This window comes from Eschscholzia californica, unplaced genomic scaffold (assembly GCF_041429995.1).
Source record: "Eschscholzia californica isolate CP2 unplaced genomic scaffold, dmEscCali1.0.p SCAF_4, whole genome shotgun sequence".
NCBI lineage: Eukaryota > Viridiplantae > Streptophyta > Magnoliopsida > Ranunculales > Papaveraceae > Eschscholzia > Eschscholzia californica.
Window position 1 is genome coordinate 43,627,600 of NW_028238461.1, and position 20,498 is coordinate 43,648,097.

General features: G+C 35.0%; 3 protein-coding genes and 1 non-coding gene across 14 annotated transcripts; all 4 read right to left on the reverse strand.

The window, feature by feature from the left end:
• Positions 1-372: 372 nt before the first annotated feature.
• LOC147544931 (uncharacterized) lies at positions 373-2,259 on the reverse strand. Of its 2 annotated transcripts, none has more exons than XR_015239874.1 (2): positions 2,193-2,259; positions 373-1,467 (listed from the first exon to the last, which is right to left on the reverse strand). XR_015239874.1 is itself a non-coding variant. In XM_086673930.1 (2 exons), exon 2 carries the CDS (start codon positions 1,233-1,235, stop codon positions 489-491), a length of 747 nt encoding a protein of 248 aa, XP_086530056.1. In that variant the 5' UTR covers positions 1,236-1,467; positions 1,674-1,799. The 2 variants fall into 2 exon arrangements, 1 of the variants encoding a protein (XP_086530056.1); XM_086673930.1 differs by lacking the exon at positions 2,193-2,259 and adding an exon at positions 1,674-1,799 and having other exon boundaries at positions 489-1,467.
• Positions 2,260-2,448: 189 nt separating this feature from the next.
• Positions 2,449-19,280, reverse strand: LOC147544932 (uncharacterized). Of its 10 annotated transcripts, none has more exons than XM_086673931.1 (5): positions 18,872-19,167; positions 13,362-13,428; positions 10,545-10,666; positions 8,086-8,157; positions 2,449-7,780 (listed from the first exon to the last, which is right to left on the reverse strand). In XM_086673931.1, exon 5 carries the CDS (start codon positions 3,306-3,308, stop codon positions 2,583-2,585), a length of 726 nt encoding a protein of 241 aa, XP_086530057.1. In that variant the 5' UTR covers positions 3,309-7,780; positions 8,086-8,157; positions 10,545-10,666; positions 13,362-13,428; positions 18,872-19,167; the 3' UTR covers positions 2,449-2,582. The 10 variants fall into 9 exon arrangements, 7 of the variants coding, with proteins under 7 accessions (XP_086530058.1, XP_086530057.1, XP_086530059.1 ...); XM_086673932.1 differs by lacking the exon at positions 8,086-8,157 and having other exon boundaries at positions 2,449-4,323; positions 7,738-7,780; XR_015239875.1 differs by lacking the exon at positions 2,449-7,780 and having other exon boundaries at positions 7,811-8,157.
• Positions 11,766-13,352, reverse strand: LOC147544933 (uncharacterized). Its single transcript, XM_086673939.1, has one exon. It carries the CDS (start codon positions 12,654-12,656, stop codon positions 11,946-11,948), a length of 711 nt encoding a protein of 236 aa, XP_086530065.1. The 5' UTR covers positions 12,657-13,352; the 3' UTR covers positions 11,766-11,945.
• Positions 19,233-19,305, reverse strand: TRNAA-UGC (transfer RNA alanine (anticodon UGC)). The gene has a single exon. It is a non-coding gene; the product is annotated as a tRNA-Ala (tRNA).
• Positions 19,306-20,498: the final 1,193 nt, after the last annotated feature.

The following is a 20,498-nucleotide window of genomic DNA, read 5'->3' on the forward strand; positions in this document are numbered from 1 at the left end:
ATACGCTCAATTTACACCCTAATAATCCCAAATCAAATAACCAAAGATTCCACCTTCTCTGGGATTTGAACCTGGTCTGGAGTTTATGTCAACACCTTGGAACCACTTGGGCTACCAACTGTTGACAAAAAATAGTAAACTGCATACAAATGGATGGTTAACTTGTATCTTATTCTATCTGCTGTAACAAAATCATATACAGTATGACATAGTTGTCGTTTTCTTTCATCGGTTCGGGTAAATTTTGTGTGCTATTATGTATGAAACTAAACGATAAACACATAATCCAAAGTTAAAACAATCAGTGGGAAAACTAGATCAAATAAAGAAGCCATTAATGTTCAATCAACATGAATAAAAATATGAGACATATTTGAAGTAAAAAGAGTATGTTGTATTAATATTTGCTACATGTACAGTAAAATTTCCAATGGTATTTCCTGATAAAATACGGATAATACCAATCGGAGAAGAAGAATTTCAACTATTTAGTTGAGAATGTTCAAGAGTGACACTCTTGTCTTAATCAAACTCCTAAACACACTCTCTAATCCTTCTCCGAAATCTTGGATATTGATTTCCAATGTCTCTAATGACTTCTTAGAACTTTTGATGTCTCGGGCGTTAAGTGCCATGTTGACCTTTTCAACTTCGTTGATCTCCTCATTGGATGTTACACGCTTGTTATTCATCAATTTGGAGATCAATGACTTACTGCGTTGCTTCGAACCAGATAGAAAAGTTAAGATAGATTCAAAAACTGCAAAAGAAGTTTCTTCAACTTCTCTTAGTACAATGTCCATAACTATATTCTTGTTTCTCATCATTTTTAGATCTCCAAGGCACTTTCTGATAATCTTAACGATCTTTTTTCTAGAAGTCATGTATTCGTTTGCCAGATCAAAATCACCTCGTCTATGGATAGATGATTGAAGATCTTGAACACATTGCTGCATCTGAGACAAAACATCCTTAGTAGTTGAACAAACATCCAACAACATAAGTGATCTGTCCAAGACTGTGTCTAGGGAGTTTTCGTATTGAATTGGTTTCAATTGGATCAAGTCATCAACTGATTCATATAATTCTTTAAGAGCAACCAAATTGTGGGAGATGGATGATGAAGATGAGGTGGCTAAGTCAGAAGATCTTAATCGGCACAATTGTTCCTCAACTGTAAGAGTAAGAGGGTTAGACGTAGTAGGCAAACTGATGGAGCGAGTGTGGTGAGCCATTTTCAGTTTTGTTAGAAGAAGAGGTATAGAAATACAAATGCAGATTTGAGTTTTAATGAAGAAAAGAAACCCCCCATATTGCACTTTATATAGAAACTACAAACAGGTGACAGGCAAAATATTATAATCCTACCTCATTGAGGTTGTCATGTAGTAGAACTCCCTCTCTCATCGTCGTTGTCTCTTCGTTATTCCAGCGATAAATGACATATAATGTGGCCCTTTTCTGTCCCTGCATGAATGATCGTTCAGCGAACACATCAATAACATAATTATATTTCCAGTATTAATTTATCTTCTATGGTCTAATTGGGTGCATATGAATGAATATTCATGGAAATTAATCGCAGAACTCGTAATCGGAGCAGGCAGCAACAGACAATTAGCAGAATTATAGGCCTATATGAGGTTACATGAATACTCATTAACTGATCCTACCTTACTTCGGTAACGGTTATCATGTGATGGAGCTACCACAATCTTCGCCAATGTCTCTTCCTTGTTCAATAAACAAAAGCAATATACCACTTAATCGTAAATATAATAAAATATGTGCACGTATGCATGAATTGATCGATAATATATCACTTTTATTGGACTTCACTAAACGCCTCTAAAATATTCACATCCATTAATAAGAAACCATTCGAATCTGCTAACTCTTATCCCCCCTTTGTCTACCCAAAAATCAGATCTTCACATGCACAAATGATTCAATCGAGGTGAATTAATTACATATGATATATATGCGCGTGTGTGTTTGCGTGTATGTGTGCACAGAGATAATTAATGACACACTATTGGTAATTAATTTGCACATGTATTCCTGATCTTTGATATCTCACCTTTGCTGGAAATGCGCAACCACGAAGGTGCACCAAACTATTAAAAAAAGCTTCATAACATTATTATTTCTACAAACAATTTCGAATCAGCTAATTCTTAATGCTACCTTACCTCCCCGACAATTGGAATATTTACATGAGCGAAAGATTCAATCGAAGATAATGCTGGTTATCAATACCTGTACAAGTTCTATCAGAAGGTCAGATCAAGAGATTAATTATCAACTTAGATAAAGAGATATGTTAATTAACTTAGATCAGAAAAATTGTTTTAGGATACCGATGCCTTTTTATATTCATAAGAAACAACAAGGGAAAGCGAAGGAAATAACAGAGAACGGTAATGAGAAATATAAGATGAACAAGTATTTTGAGTCAAAAGAGCTTTTGTATTAATAATTTCTTTGTTTGCTTTCATTTACATAATTATACAGACAAAATTTTGTAGGTATATCCTTCATAAAATTTGGATAATACCCAACCATGATGTAGTAGTAAGCTACTAATGCATGGTATTAAGAAGTGAAACTCTGTTCTTGATCAAACATCTGTAGACGGATTCTAGACCATCCTCAAGATTTTGGATGCTCATCTCCAGTGTCTCAAGTGGCTTCTGAGCATTTTTTAAGTCTTTGGCGTCCAAAGTCATCTTAACGTTCTCAACTTCGTTGATCTCTTCATTACATACAACACGCTTGTTTCCTAACAATTTGGAAATCAATGACCTGCTGCTTTGCTTTGATCCAGACAGAAATGACAAGATAGATTCAAAAACAGCAAGAGCTATTGCTTCCACTTCATTTTGGTTTTGTAACTTTTTAAGACCTCCAAGACATTTACGGATCACCTTGACGATCTTTTTCATTGAGGTCTTGTATTCATTTACCATACTTAGATCTCCTCTTCTACGAATAGATGATTGAAGATCTTGCACACATCCCTTCATCAGAGACAAAACATCCTTAGTAGTGGAACAAACATCCAACAACATGAGAGATCTATCCAAGACTGTGTCTAGGCAGTTTTCATATTGAGTTGGTTGCATTTGGATCAAGTCATCAACTGATTCATACAGTTCCTTAAGAGCAACCAAATTATTGCAGATGGATGATGAAGATGAGGTGGATAGTTCTGAAGTTCTTCTTAGTTGGCATAATTGTTCCTCCACTGTAAGAGTAAGAGGGTTAGATCTAGTTGGAAGGCTGATAGAACGAGTGTGGTAAGCCATTTTATGCTTCTTTAGAAGAAGAGAAGGTATAGAAATGCAAATGTAGATTTGAGTTTTGATGAAGAAAGGAAACCCCCTTTTGCACCTTTATATAGGAGCTAAAATGAGGGGACATGCCGAATTAAGTAATCATACCTTAGGTTGCCATGTTATGGACCTGCATCTATATTCTCTTTGTCTCTTTGATGTTCCAGCGAGTAATGACATATAATGTTGTGTTTTGTTTGTCCCGTGGACAGATGATCAGTCGACCCACGTTCATTATTCAATTGGGCATCTAGTTTGGTAGTTAATTTCTTTCCAAAGGTGTAAATTCGTGCATGTGTACTCGTGAATGTCCACATTACACTAATGAAAAATACTCATTAGAGGAAGTAGAAAACAACAGACAATGAGCAAAATCTAAGGTTGCCCAGACCATACTTTTGGAACAATTGGAATCTTGTTAGCCTAGAGTTCTAGTTTTACAAATATCCCCATCTATGATCTTCATATCGTTTCCTGATACACTTGTCTATATAAATTTCCCTTGTTTCCTGAATCTAGAATGCGTCATAGTCGTGCATGTATATGATAGAGTATGGTGTCTTCTCTAAATATATCAGAGAACAAAATGGCATAATCACCACTATGTAAAATATCAAATCAATAGTGTCAAATAACACTGGCGGCATGCTAGATTGTTTTATATCTATCATTTTGAAATTTCAGCAAAAAGATCAGGACCGAAGAAAATAGAAACGAAAAGGAGATTTATATACAGGTCCGAATACATAAACGCATATTGCACTATAAACAAAAAAAAGATCATCACTGAACCATACTTCATCATTATCACAAACAGTTATTAGATATTTCATGTTATAAACCTAAATCTTAAACCTTACATGTACCTTTTGTCTCCTTTGAGATCGTCTACATAAGGAGCCTCACCTTCTCTACCCATAGCTCTCATGAAAATCTGTTGAAGTTATTTCTCATACGCTTCCCATCTTTACCTTCCAAGTCGCCAGTCCTGAGGTAAAACCGAAACCAAATTAAAGAAACAAAAACTGTGCCATGGGATAAAAAAACAATGTTATTTCACTAGTAGGATATTCATGCATCCGTGCATTTTACGGATTATGTAAAAATTATAGTCATCCTTCAACCGACAAAATGATAATCTTAGGGTTTTGTTCATAGTGCAAGATAAATGTCCACGGAAATGAATTCAAATATCCAACAATGTACATAATGTTCGCAAAAAACCCTAACTCATTCACTCATCTTGGGATGCTTAGTAGACATAAAATGACCATCACTATTATGGCTTTAGCAACCACATTCCATATTTATTTTCTTTCCTTTGGGTTCTTCAAGCTCTGCCACACTGTTCCAGCGTTTGGTTGACGGCATTTAAGGGGGCACCAGCTTGTCCTAATGGTGTTGATTAAATAGTTCCACAAACACAAGGCAGCAGCAGTGAATGAATAGGTGATCTGCGGACTCCTCTGCCTCTTTGCATATGATGCATCTATTAACCAAGTACAAAGTCTCCTACGGCTCAGCTGGTCCACTGTAGGTAGCTTCTCAATGCACGCTGCCCGGATTGTGAAGCTAACTCTTGCAGTATAGTTTTTTTCCAAATCAACTCGCTTGTGGAGAGGTCACTATCTCAATGTGGTTCTACCTGCAATAGCAGTTTGCGACAGTGAAATTCTCTTCCTCCCTGACACGTGTACATAACCTCCTCACAAGTATTGGCCAGTGTGGGTATGAGAATCTGGTCAGCAAGTTAATGACAGCTTACTGAAGCACAAAATCAAAATTTAAACTAAAAAAGAATTAAACCTATTAAATTGATTACCAATAAAATCAGAGATGCTTTAATAGAAAGATTTAAACCTCATTCAAGATAAATGTTGCTACAAACTCAAATTCAAATATATATATATATATATATGTGTGTGCGTGTGTGTGTGTGTGTGAGCGCGTGCGTGTGTGTCGAGACCCTTGTTCGGTTGTCATGTGATGGAGCTACCAAAATTTTCACCAGTGTCTCTTCGTTGTTCAATAAACGAAGGCAAGATACCAATCTTATCATCTTAAACTTATTGTACATATATAATAAAATATGTGCACGACCACATGAATTGATCGATAATATATCACTTTCGTTGGACTTCACCAAACGCCAGTAAAATGTTCACATCAATTAATAAGAAATCGTTCGAATCTGCTAACCCTTACGCCCCCATGATATCAGAATCTTCGCATGCCTACATGATTCAATCGAGGTGAATATATTACATATATGCTTGTATCTGTTTGTGTGTACAGAGATAATTAATGGCACACTATTGGTTACTAACTTGCACATGTATTCTCAGTGGTTGATATCTCACCTTTGTTGGAAATGCCTGACCACGAAGGTTCGCCAAACTATTTACAAAGCTTCATACTACTAACTCTTAATGCTGCCTTACTTACCCGACAATTGGAATATTAACACGAGCAAATGATTCAAATCGAAGACAATGCTTTAGCAGGTTCGACCAGGAGAATTAATTATTAACTTAGATGAAGAGATATGTTAATTAACTTAGATCAGGAAAATTGTTTTAGGAAACCGATGCCTTTTTATATTCATAAGAAACAACAAGGGAAAGAGAAGGAAATAACAGAGAACGGTAATGAGAAATATAAGATGAACACATATTTTGGGTCAAAAGAGCTTTTCTATTAATAATTTCTTTGTTTTCTTTAATTTACATAACTATACAGACAAAATTTTGTAGGTATTTCCTTGATAAAATTTGGATAATACCCAATCATGATGTAGTAGTAAGCTACTAATGCATGATATTAAGAAGTGAAACTCTGTTCTTGATCAAACATCGGTAGACGGATTCTAGACCATCCTCAAGATTTTGGATGCTCATCTCCAGTGTCTCCAATGGCTTCTGAGCATTTTTTAAGTCTTTGGCGTCCAAAGTCATCTCAACGTTCTCAACTTCGTTGATCTCTTCATTACATGCAACACGCTTGTTTCCTAACAATTTGGAAATCAATGACCTGCTGCTTTGTTTTGATCCGGAGAGAAATGACAAGATGGATTCAAAAATAGCAAGAACTATTGCTTCAACTTCATTTTGGTTTTTTAGCTTTTTAAGACCTCCAAGACATTTACGGATCACCTTAACGATCTTTTTCATTGAGGTCTTGTATTCATTTACCATACTTAGATCTCCTCGTCTACGGATAGATGATTGAAGATCTTGAACACATCCCTTCATCTGAGACAAAACATCCTTAGTAGTGGAACAAACATCCAACAACATGAGAGATCTATCCAAGACTGTGTCTAGGGAGTTTTCATATTGAGTTGGTTGCAATTGGATCAAGTCATCAACTGATTCATACAGTTCCTTAAGAGCAACCAAATTGTTGCAGATGGATGATGAAGATGAGGTGGATAGTTCTGAAGTTCTTAATTGGCACAATTGTTCCTCCATGGTAAGAGTAAGAGGGTTAGATCTAGTGGGAAGGCTGATAGAACGAGTGTGGTAAGCCATTTTATGCGTCTTTAGAAGAAGAGAAGGTATAGAAATGCAAATGTAGATTTGAGTTTTGATGAAGAAAGGAAACCCTCTTTTGCACCTTTATATAGGAGCTAAAATGAGGGGACATGCCGAATTAAGTAATCATAACTTAGGTTGCCATGTTATGGACTTTCATCTATATTCTCTTTGTCTCGTTGATGTTCCAGCGAGTAATGCCAATATAATCCTGCATTTAGTTTGTCCTGTGGACAGATGATCGGTCGACCGACGTTCATTATTCTATTGGGCATCTAGTTTTGGTGATTAATTTCTTTCGAAATGAGTAAATGCATGCATGTGTACTCGTGAATGTCCTCATAAAAATAATGAGAAAAACTCATGACAGGAAGCAGAAAACAACAGACAATAAGCAAAATCTATGGTTGGTCAGATTATACTTTTGGAACAATTGGAATCTTGGCAGCCTAGAGTTCTAGGTTAGTATCCCCATCTATGATCTTCATATCTTCTCCTGATACACTTATGTATATGATTTTCCCTTGTGTCCTAAATCTAGAACGCGACATAGTCGTGCATGCTATGACAAATCAAGTAAAGTCAATGGTGTCTTAATTTAATATACCAGAGAACCAGATGGCATAATCACCACCAAGATATCAAAAAATAATACATAACCCTATATGTCAAATTCATTTATTCGAATAACACAGTGCTACTGTCTAATATCTTTCATTTGGAATTTCAGGAAAAAGATCAGGCCGAAGAAAAAGAATGAAAAAGATCACCACCAAACCATACTTCATCATTTTCAGAAACAGCTAGTACATATTTCATATTTATAAACCTTAATCTTAAGCCTCACCTTCTCTGCCTATAGCTCTTACCAAAGTCTATTGAAGTTATTTGTCGAAAGCTTCCCATCTGGACCTTCAATCTCGCCACCAATGAAGCAGATAAGAAAAAGAAATCAAATTAAAGGAACAAAAACTGTGCTATTGGAATAAAAAACAATGTCATTTCATTAGTAGGATATTCATGCACGCGTGCTTTTACGGGTTTTGTAAATTTTGTCACTTACATTAAAGCGACTAACTTTAACTATCTTATGGCAGTGGAACGAGTTACTGATATTGCTCAATGGTAATATAATGCATCACTTATCAACAACTAAAATCCTGACAGCTTTAAATTTAGATTAAATACTAATAAGTTTGTCGTTTATAACTAGTTACATTTTTTCGCAGCACCAGCTGATCTGATATAAGTATAACTCACGTGTTCCCGTCTTTGCCTTCCAAGCAAAGCTATTGGAAGAAGAAAAAGAATAAAGATTACATTAAACAAACAAGGGAAACAGTGCCATTGAAATCAAAACAATATCAGTTAACTAGTTGAATCTTCATGTGCGTGCAGACTGCAGGTTCTGTCAATCATGTCAGTTATATTTAAGTGACTAGTTTGAACTACCCGATGGCATTAACACCGAGTTACTAACCAAATTTGCTTTGCCAAATTGTTTATATTGTCTAATAGTAATCTGATGCATCAGTTACAAACAACTGGAATCTTGACAACTCTAACTTTAGGTTAAATACTATTAAGTTAGTCTTTTATTATTGAGTATTGCTTGATTGTAGCACCAGCTGATCTAATTTAATGCATGTGTCCCCCTTTCCGTAACAGCTAGAATCTTTTCACGCGCATCGCAATTGAATCAAAGTCAATGCAAATATATACTGCTATCCACAACCATTTCATAAACAAAGAACCTAATTGTCAGCATCATAATTACAATGTAGTTATTAATTTGAAGTTAATAATCCCTATGAACAATAGGTAGATAAAAGATTGCCTTAGTGCAACTTAAATTTGATCTAATAATGGAATATTTAATATGTTCAAATGAAATAAAGATTAAAGAAAATAATAAATCAACAGATAATTGGTGTCAAAGAACTTTTTGTATTGATGATTTCTATTTGTTTTCATTTACAAAAATGTACAATCAAAATTTTATAGGCATTTCCTTGATAAAAATTTGGATGATGCCTAAGGGAGTTCGAAGATCTGGTAAAAGCACTAATTGATGTTTAGAAGTGAAACTCTGTTCTTGATCAAACATCTGTAGACGGATTCTAGTCCATCCTCAAGACCTTGGATGCTCATTTCTAGTGTTTCCAATGTCTTCTTAGCATTTTTCAAGTCATGGGCGTCCAAAGTCATCTCAACGTTCTCAACTTCGTTGATCTCTTCATTACATGCTACACGCTTGTTCCCCATCAATTTGGAAATCAATGACCTGCTGCTTTGCTTAGATCCAGCGAGAAATGACAAGATAGATTCAAAAACAACAAGAGTTATTGCTTCAACTTCATTTTGGTTTTGTAACTTTTTAAGACCTCCAAGACATTTACGGATCACCTTGACGATCTTTTTCATTGAGGTCTTGTATTCATTTACCATACTTAGATCTCCTCGTCTACGAATAGATGATAGAAGATCTTGAACACATCCCTTCATCAGAGACGAAACATCCTTAGTAGTGGAACAAACATCCAACAACATGAGAGATCTATCCAAGACTGTGTCTAGGCAGTTTTCATATTGAGTTGGTTGCATTTGGATCAAGTCATCAACTGATTCATACAGTTCCTTAAGAGCAACCAAATTATTGCAGATGGATGATGAAGATGAGGTAGATAGTTCTGAAGTTCTTAGTTGGCATAATTGTTCCTCCACTGTAAGAGTAAGAGGGTTAGATCTAGTTGGAAGGCTGATAGAACGAGTGTGGTAGGCCATTTTATGCTTCTTTAGAAGAAGAGAAGGTATAGAATTGCAAATGCAGATTTGAGTTTTGATGAAGAAAGGAAACCCCCTTTTGCACCTTTATATAGGAGCTAAAATGAGGGGACATGCCGAATTAAGTAATCATACCTTAGGTAGTTAGGTTGCCATGTTATGGACCTTCATCTATATTCTCTTTGTCTCTCTGATGTTCCAGCGAGTAATGACATATAATGTTGCGTTTAGTTTGTCCCGTGGACAGATGATCAGTCAACCCACGTTCATTATTCAATTGGGCTTCTAGTTTTGGTGGTTAATTTCTTTTCTAAGGTGTAAATTTGTGCATGTGTACTCGTGAATGTCCACATAAAAATAATGAGAAAAACTCATGACTGGAAGCAGAAAACAACAGACAATGAGCAAAATCAATGGTTGATCAGACCATACTTTTGGAACAATTGGAATCTTGGCAGCCTGGAGTTCAAGTTTAAGTATTATAAATATCCCCACCTATGATCTTCATATCATCTCCTAATACACTTGTCCATATGTTTACCTTGTTTCCTGAATTTAGAATGCGACATATGCATGTCTATGATAATTATGGTGTCTTCCCAAAATATATAGCAGGGAACAAAATGGCATAACTACATAATCCCCACTACAGTAACCACTATGTAAACTATCAACTCCATTTATTCTTATAATACTAGCTGCATGCTACATTGTACATCTATCATATTGCGATTTTGGCAAAACGATCAGGACCGAAGAAAACAGAAAAGAAAAGAGAGATATATAAACCAAACCATTCGTAACCATCCATCAGCTCCATACTTCATCATTTTCACAAACAGTTATTAGATATTTCATATTTATAAACCTTAATCTTAAACTTTATATGTACCTTTTGCCTCCTCTGAGATCGTCTATATAAGAAGCCCCACCTTCTCTATCCAAAGCTCTCACCAAAATCTGTTGAAGTTATTTCTCAAAAGCTTCCCATCTTTACCTTCCAACTCGCCACTCCTGAAGTAAAAAACAACTGAGGTTACTGCTGCATCAATAATCATGCACAAACGCCGCAAAATAAATAAGAAAAGTATGAATGGATAACAGCTAGGTAAGAATCAAGAAGAACTCCACAAGTCACACGAGTTCCTCGAAACCAATGTATTTACAAAACTATTATTTGGGAGTATCAGAAAACAGTTAGAGGACAATAACAAGTAACAAAAAGATATTCATTATCAATTGACTTGTTCTTTTTTGACGTAAATACTTACCACTAAGCTATGTAAGCATAACAAGATTTACCAAAAACAATAATGAGAAATTATAAATCTAAATTTCATTTGTACCTTTTATCTCCATTGTATTGTTATCATAATAGGCATAATTTAAAAAGACTTCTTTTAGGTTGTTTAAGCTACTTATTAGTAATCAATCATTCAAGAATTTCAAATAATAAACCTTCCTTCTCCCATACTCACACCAAAAATTGATCAAAAGCTTCCCATCTCTGCCTTCCAATCACAACTATTGGAAAAAAAATTACTACACTAGACAAACAAGAGAAACGGTGCTATTGAAATAAAAACAATATCATTTTAGTAATAGAATCATCATGTGTGCGTGCAGACTACAGGTTCCATCAATCATGTCATCATGTCAGTTATATTTAAATGATTACTTTGAATTACCTGATGGCATTAGCACCGAGTTGCTAACCACATTTGCTCATACAATTGTTTATACTGTCTAATAGTGATCTGATGCATCATTTACAAACAACTCGAATCCTGGCAACTCTAACTTTAGATCTAAATACTATTAAGTTAGCATTTTCTTATTCATTATTACGTGATTGTAGCACCAGTTGACCTGATTTAATGCATGTGTCCCTCCTCTCCATAACAGATAATATCTTTTCACGTGCATTTCAATTGAATCAAATGTCAGCGCTCTATGTATATTGCTGTGCACAACCATTTCGTAAAAAAAACCTGCTTGTAGTGCTACTCGAATAATAATTACAGTGGAGTTATTAACATGAAGCAAATCCCTATGAACAATAGGTAGATAAAAGATTGCCTTAGTATGTAACTTAAATTTGATCTAATAACCGAATATTTAATATGTTCAAATGAAATAAAGATTAATGAAAATAATAAATCAACAGATAATTGGTGTCAAAGAACTTTTTATTTGTTTTCATTTACAAACATGTACAATCAAAATTTTATAGGCATTTCCTTGATAAAAATTTGGATGATGCCTAAGGGAGTTCGAAGATTTGGTAACAGCACTAGTTGATGTTTAGAAGTGAAACTCTGTTCTTGATCAAACATCTGTAGACGGATTCTAGTCCATCCTCAAGACTTTGGATGCTCATTTCTAGTGTTTCCAATGTCTTCTTAGCATTTTTCAAGTCATGGGCGTTCAAAGTCATCTCAACTTCGTTGATCTCTTCATTACATGCTACACGCTTGTTTCCCATCAATTTGGAAACCAATGACCTGCTGCTTTGCTTAGATCCAGCGAGAAATGACAAGATAGATTCAAAAATAGCAAGAGTTATTGCTTCAACTTCATTTTTATTTTGTAACTTTTTAAGACCTCCAAGACATTTGCGGATCACCTTGACGATCTTTTTCATTGAGGTCTTGTATTCATTTACCATACTTAGATCTCCTCGTCTACGAATAGATGATTGAAGATCTTGAACACATCCCTTCATCTGAGACAAAACATCCTTAGTAGTGGAACAAACATCCAACAACATGAGAGATCTATCCAAGACAGTGTCTAGGCAGTTTTCATATTGACTTGGTTGCATTTGGATCAAGTCATCAACTGATTCATACAGTTCCTTAAGAGCAACCAAATTATTGGAGATAGATGATGAAGATGAGGTGGATAGTTCTGAAGTTCTTAATCGGCACAATTGTTCCTCCACTGTAAGAGTGAGAGGGTTAGATCTAGTTGGGAGGCTGATAGAACGAGTGTGGTAAGCCATTTTCAGATTTTTTTAAAGAACAAGATGTGTACAACTACAACTTGAACTGAGTTTGATGAAGAAAAGAAACTCCCTTGTTGCACCTTATATACAAGCTACAAGGAGGGGACAAGCGGAATAAAGTAATCATATCTAATACCTTATGTTGTCATGTGGTGGGCCTTTCTATATATTTCCGCATATAATGTGCCCCTTATTTTGTTCCCTCAACAGATGATCACTCAATGCACATTTGGTTCATTACGCAATTGGGCATTAGGTTCCCGTTCCATTATATATATTTATGTTATTAGGTGTAACTGCGTGCATGTGCATTGTTCAACCTTCATATAAAACTAATGAGAAGTACACATGAGGGAAAGCAGACAGCAACAGACAATCAGCAAAATCATGGGTGGTGGGAGTTATATATTATCTTAAACATATCGAATCTATCCATTTGATACAATTCGAATATTGAGAGCCTAGCCTTATACTCAACTATAATAAATATCCTCATGTGATCTTGATACCACCTCCTGCTACAGTAATCTAGATAATTTTCCTTCGTCTCCCAAATCTACATAGACACAGATGAGCACAACCGTGAACTTGTTTTCTCCTAGTGAGATAGATGATCAGTCAGTCTGCCACATATTAAACTTCATATGTACCTTTTATCCATTGTATTGGCTATCATAATAGGCATAATATAAGAAGACTCACCTTCCTTGTCTACAGCTTACACCAAAATCTGATTCAAAAGCTCCCTATCCTTTCCTTCCAATCACCACTATTGGAAAAAAAAGATATTACATTAAACAGACGAGAAAACCGGTGCCATTGAAATAAAAACAATATCATTTAACTAGTACAATCTTCATGTGTGTGTGCTGACTACAGGTTATGTTAATCATGTCAGTTATACTGAAACTATTTTGAATTACTCGATGGCATTATCACCGAGTTACTAACCACATTTGCTTCATAGAATTGTTTATATTGTCTAATAGTGGTATGATGCATCATTTACAAACAACTGGAATCTTGGCAACTCTACCTTTAGATTAAATACTATTTAGTTAGTATTTAATTATTGATTATTAGTTGATTGTAGCACCAGCTGATCTGATTTAATGCATGTGTGCCCCCTCACCATAACAGATAGAATCTTTTCACGCGCATTTCAATTAAATCAAATGTCAATGCTCTATGTATATTGCTAAACAAATAACCTGATTTTAATGATACTCGACTCGTAATTTCAATGAAATTATTAACTTGAAGTTAATAATCCCTATGAACAATATTTAGATAAAAGATTACCTTAGTATGTAACTAATATTTGTTCTAATAATGGAACATTTAATATGTTAAAATGAAATTAAGATGAATGAAAATAATTGATGAACAGATAATTGGAGTCAAAGAACTTTTTGTATTGATGATCTATTTCTTTTCATTTACAAAAATGTACAATCAAAATTTCATAGGCATTTCCTTGATAAAAATTTGGATGATGCCTAAGGGAGTTGGAAGATTTCATAAAAGTACTAGTTGATGTTTAGAAGTGAAACTCTGTTCTTGATCAAACATCTGTAGACGGATTCTAGTCCATCCTCAAGATCTTGGATGCTCATCTCTAGTATTTCCAATGTCGTCTTAGCATTTTTCAAGTCATGGGCGTCCAAAGTCATCTCAACATTCTCAACTTCGTTGATCTCTTCATTACATGCTACACGCTTGTTTCCCATCAATTTGGAAATCAATGACCTGCTGCTTTGCTTAGATCCAGAGAGAAATGACAAGATAGATTCAAAAATAGCAAGAGTTACTGCTTCAACTTCAGTTTTGTTTTGTAACTTTTTTAGACCTCCAAGACATTTACGGATCACCTTGACGATCTTTTTCATTGAGGTCTTGTATTCATTTACCATACTTAGATCTCCTCGTCTACGAATAGATGATTGAAGATCTTGAACACATCCTTTCATCAGAGACAAAACATCCTTAGTAGTGGAACAAACATCCAACAACATGAGAGATCTATCCAAGACTGTGTCTAGGCAGTTTTCATATTGACTTGGTTGCATTTGGATCAAGTCATCAACTGATTCATACAGTTCCTTAAGAGCAACCAAATTATTGCAGATGGATGATGAAGATGAGGTGGATAGTTCTGAAGTTCTTAGTTGGCATAATTGTTCCTCCACTGTAAGAGTAAGAGGGTTAGATCTAGTTGGAAGGCTGATAGAACGAGTGTGGTAAGCCATTTTTAGGTTTGTTAGAAGAAGAAGATATGTAGAGACAGATGTTTGAGTCTTGATGAAGAAAAGAAACCCCTTTTGCACCTTTATATAGAAGCTACTATTAGGGGACACATGCAGAATTAAGTAATCTTACCTTATGTTTCCATGTGATGGAACTGCATCTATATTCTCTTTGTCTCTTCGATGTTCCAGCAAGTAATGACATATAATGTCCTCTAGTTTTGGTGATTAATTTCTCTTCCAAGGTGTTAATGCGTCCATGTGCGAATAAAAATAATAAGAAATACTATTGAGGGTTAGCAGACAGCAACAGACAGTCAACAAAACCTAAAGTTGGTTAAAAGTTATATATTGTCTTAACACCAAGCAGATCGGTACTGTCGAAACAATTGGAATCTTTACAGCTTATATTTCTACTTAAATATAATACGTAGCCTCGTGTGATCTTGATATCACCTCTTGGCTCTTGCTAGACTTATTTTCCTGGTCTCCTGACTACAGAGTCATGCATGTTCATATAAATAAGTAAAGTGAATGGTGTCTTGTCCAGACATACAAGGGAGCGAACAGCATAATCACCAACAAATCATAGAAACTAGAGAAAAAGATAAGAACAAATAAGCACTATATGGAATATCAAATACAATTTTAGTAACACGAGTTGAACGCTACATTATCTATACTTAGTTTCACTTAGGACTTTCAGCTAACAATTTAGGACTCAACAAAGAAAATAAATCAATCATCTAAGACAAAAGAGAATGATCTATGCACAAACCCAAAGTTACATAGATACACATATTGCACTATAAGCAACAAAAGGTCCATCAGACAACATAAAGCACTTAAAAATCTTAAGCTTTATTTGCATCTTTTAGTTCCTCTGTTTGTTAGCCAGTTTGCAATTAACCCACTATGTCTGACTTCTCATTCTTTTCAGAGCATTATAGGAAAACCCACCCTCTCCACTGAAATCTCTAACCAATTTCATTGGAAAAAATTTCAATTTTTAGTTTCAAGATCTTCTTTTCCTACATTACAAACATCACCGTCTCCTGGTCTCCTGGTCTCCCCCCTATTTCACCACACAAATCCTTTCTCCTGGCACTCCACCACTCCAAGCTTCTCCTCGAGCAGTGAAATCCATCCATTACTTGGCAAGGACTGCCCGAGTTTGAACTTCCGTGGAATTGGAGCGGATGGGAGAGACGTTGAATGGTTATTATACAAATTTAGTTTAAATTTGTGTACGTTGAGCATAAACACTAGCTTATTTTGTTTCTCCTAGTTTTTCCAGAATTTGTGAATGCAGATGTTCAGAAATCATACATTTAATAAAATCGGAAGTGGTTTAACAAGCAATGAACGCGCTACAATCAATTGAGGATGACAAAATGGCATCCATGCTTGCATGGCATTTTACATGAACTTTCTTATGTAAAAGATAAAAGAAGTACAATAGATTCTTGACAGACTTGGGTTCTCTTTAAACAATCTTGCACACACACGCGCGCGCACACACACACACACACACACACACATATATATATATATATAATATTGAGCATTATGATCTTAAATCTTAATTATATATGATATCACCCACCACGGATATGCTAATTGTCTTCTGAAAAGAAACGTTATATTCATTGTACACTCATTTGCTTTTCAGAATTATTTGTATTGTCTAATGGTGATCTAATGCATCATCTACCAACAACTGGAATCTTGACAGCTTTGATTTTAGATTAAAATAGTGCAGGTTAGTGATTTATTATTAATTAGCGATGGATCGTAGCACCAGCTGATCTTCTATAATGCATGTGTTCCCCTGTCTCCATAACATGTAGAATCTTTTCACGCGCATTTCGATTGAATCAAATGTCAACTCTATATGTATAACTTTGCACGACGTGTCATAAACATAGACCTTGATTGTAATACTAATTAAAGGTCGTAATAAGAGAGGAGTATTTACTACTTGCTTTAAATAAAAAGTAGATGAAACATTACCTTAGTAGGTAATTTGTTCTCATCGGGGGACATTTACTATACAAAAAAAACAAGATGTGAATATAATAAATAAACGAATAATTGGAGTCAAAAAACTTGTTGTATTCATGATTTCTATATTTTTTTCATTTACAAAAATGTACAGTCAAAATTTCATAGGCATTTCCTCGATAAAAAGTTGGGAAATGCCCAAGGAGTTGGAGCTATATTTTAGGAGTTTCTAATAGCTGATGTTCAAAAGTGAAACTCTATTCTTGATCAAACACCTATAGACAGATTCTACTCCATCTTCAAGAATTTGGATGCTCATCTCCAGTGTCTCCAATGGCTTCTGAGCATTTTTCAAATCACGGGCATTCAGTGTCATCTCAACCTTCTCAATTTCGTTGATCTCTTCATTGCATGCTACATGCTTGGTTCCTGCCAATTTCGAAAGCAATGATCGGTTGCTTTGCTTTGATCCAGAGAAAAATGACAAGATAGATTCAAAAACAGCAAGAGTTATTGCTTCAACTTCAGTTTTGTTTTGTAACTTTTTAAGACCTCCAAGACATTTACGGATCACCTTGACGATCTTTTTCATTGAGGTCTTGTATTCATTTACCATACTTAGATCTCCTCGTCTGCGAATAGATGATTGAAGATCTTGAACACATCCCTTCATCAGAGATAAAACATCCTTAGTGGTGGAACAAACATCCAACAACATGAGAGATCTATCCAAGACTGTGTCTAGGCAGTTTTCATATTGACTTGGTTGCATTTGGATCAAGTCATCAACTGATTCATATAATTCTTTAAGAGCCACCAAATTCTTAGAAATGGATGATGAAGATGAGATAGCTAGTTCTGAAGTTCTTAATCGGCACAATTGCTCCTCCACTGTAAGAGTGAGAGGGTTAGATCTGGTTGGCAAGCTGATCGAACGAGTGTGGTGAGCCATTTTCAGGTTTGTTAGAAGAAGAAGAAGATATCAAGAAACAGATTTAAGTTTGGATGAAGAAAAGAAACCCCCTTTTGCACCTTTATATAGAAGCTAAACCGAGGGGACATGCAAAATAATATAATCCTCCCTTGGTTGTGATGTGGTGGAACTTCCTCAATATTCTCATTGTCTCTCCGATGTTCCAACGAGTAATGACATATGATGTACTTTATTTTGTCCCCTAGACAGATGATAAGTCGACGCACAATCAAAATTCATTATGCCCTTACACATCTAGCATTGGTGATCGATTTCTCTTCTACAACGTGTACATGTGCACTCGTGAATCTTCACATAAAACTAATGAAAAATACTCACGAGGATTAAGCAAATAGAGACAGACAATCAGCAACATATATGGTTGGTTACAGTTCTATATTATCTTAATACATATCCGACACAATTGGAATCTTGACAGCCTAGTGATTCTACCCAAATATGTTACATATGCCTACGCGTAATATTGATATCACCTGCTATACATTATATTATATATATATATATATATATATATTATGATTTTCCCTTGTCTCCAGGATCTAGAATGCTAATTAGTCATGTACGTTTATTATAATTCAAGTAGTGATTTCTTGTCTAAACATATAAGAGAACAGAATGGCAAAATTAGAACCAGAATATAGAAATAATTAAGGATAAGAAGACATACCCATTATATAAAAAATCAAATCCAATTATTCTAACAACAGAAATGGCATGCGAAATTGTCTTTACATATGTTGTCTTTTTCACTTTGGAATTTCATCAAACAGTTTAGGACCCAAACAAATATCAGGTGTATTTAGGGCAACACAAAAAGATTTATACACAAATATCCAAACTGATATAGACAAATTGCAGCATAAACAACAAAAGAATCGACACCGAACCCTTAGAATCATAAATAGTTGAAACAAAAAAAAAAAAAAAAAAAAAAAGAGAGAACTTTAAATATTAAAATATAATTGTACCTTTTAATTCCTCTGATTGTTGCCAAATTGAACCCATAATTCCAGCACCACCCTAAGCTCCTCCACGAGCAGGGAAAAATTCATCCATATGTTTGCCAAAAAGTGGCCATGCGATCAGTGCAAACACCGCAAAGAACTGAATTCCAATTAGACATACTTGTTGAGTTTGAAATCCAGTGGAATGGTCGAGAAAAGCGGAGAAGAAGATGGTGGAAGATGATTGACGTGAAGGTTGTTGGGTGTTGGAAGACGAGTTCAGGAGGAATTGGTGGTACCGATTTAAGAGGGGGGAGGGAGGGAGGGGTTCTTTTGATGAACCCTAGAAAAAGTGAAAAAGTGAAAAAGCAAAAGTGAAAATCAATGGAGATGCAGGGGATCGAACCCTGTACCTCTCGCATGCAAAGCGAGCGCTCTACCATTTGAGCTACATCCCCTAATTGGCTATTTTGGTGTTCAAACACGTATTTCAATACTTATCTTTTTGTTTTTGTAAGTTTTATGTTGCAATTTATTTATGTAAATCTCATGTTGTATTCAAATAAGTCAAATGTCTCAAAACCATGTAATGTACTGGATCGAAATACTTCATATGAATGAAATTTCTAGTTTAACTCGAAAAAAAAAGAAGACATGTCCTCAATTATTCATAAAGAAGTGTAGAATTCATGCCCGCTAGGCACAGACAGTTCTATCAAATGTGTAATCTCAATCTTTGAAGATAAATCTAGGAGGTGTAGTCTTAGCCATTAAAAAGAGTTATAAAGATAAGTTTGGAGATATATCTCCCTATAGAAATAAGTTTGTAAAGTATATCTCCACCATTGGAGATAAGTTTGAGAAGTGTAGTCTAGGCATTCAAGATAAAAGTATATTTTGAAAAAAGTACTCCCTTTTTATATAGATTCCTTATCATTGTAAGAGAGTTATTTTTTAACACAGATTTAGGTTTGGTACAAAAATTTAACATTTAATAACACGTTTTCACAAACCAAGAACTACAAATTTAACCTATAATGAAAGAGTGAGGGGGAATCTTTGGCCCCTAAATATGAAAACACACCCAAATTATCCCCTAAAGATGGCTAGTTTAAAAATAGTGTCATAGCCTATTTCTTTGGCAATTTCTTAATGAAATGTAATCTTAAGGTTGTGCTTTTTTTGTGTGTTTGAATCTGAAATAACTGAACTAAATTAGCTAAATCTGAATTGACTAGATTATTTTACAAGTTAGATGTTTATTTTCTAAATCTGAATTATTATGTCTGAATTGAAGTTTGGACATCTATACCCTTATGAGATATTTTTGGCAAAAAAATCTATTTCCAAAAAATCCTAAATCTCTTCTAAATAAAAAGAAAAACTCTAAGTCCTCTCTTTCTTTCTCCATTTGTCTACATCCTATTTCTTTCTCCCAATCTCTCTTTCTCTATCAGCCTCTGGTGAGACTAGCCTTCCTTATCTCCCAGTCCCTCTTTCTCTAACAGTAAACAAGGATCTGATGAGTTCTCTCTCAGATCCTCTCTATCTCTCTCTGATGGTAAACAAATCTCCGGCGAGTTGTTAATCTCAGTCCATTTCTCTAACAACAAACAAAGATCCAGCGAGGTCTCTCTTTCAGTCCCTCTCT

Bases quoted from the DNA above. Each gene is read 5' to 3' on its own strand.
- LOC147544931 (XM_086673930.1), bottom strand. From the start codon at position 1,235: ATGGCTCACCACACTCGCTCCATCAGTTTGCCTACTACGTCTAACCCT.
- LOC147544932 (XM_086673932.1), bottom strand. From the start codon at position 3,308: ATGGCTTACCACACTCGTTCTATCAGCCTTCCAACTAGATCTAACCCT.
- LOC147544933 (XM_086673939.1), bottom strand. From the start codon at position 12,656: ATGGCTTACCACACTCGTTCTATCAGCCTCCCAACTAGATCTAACCCT.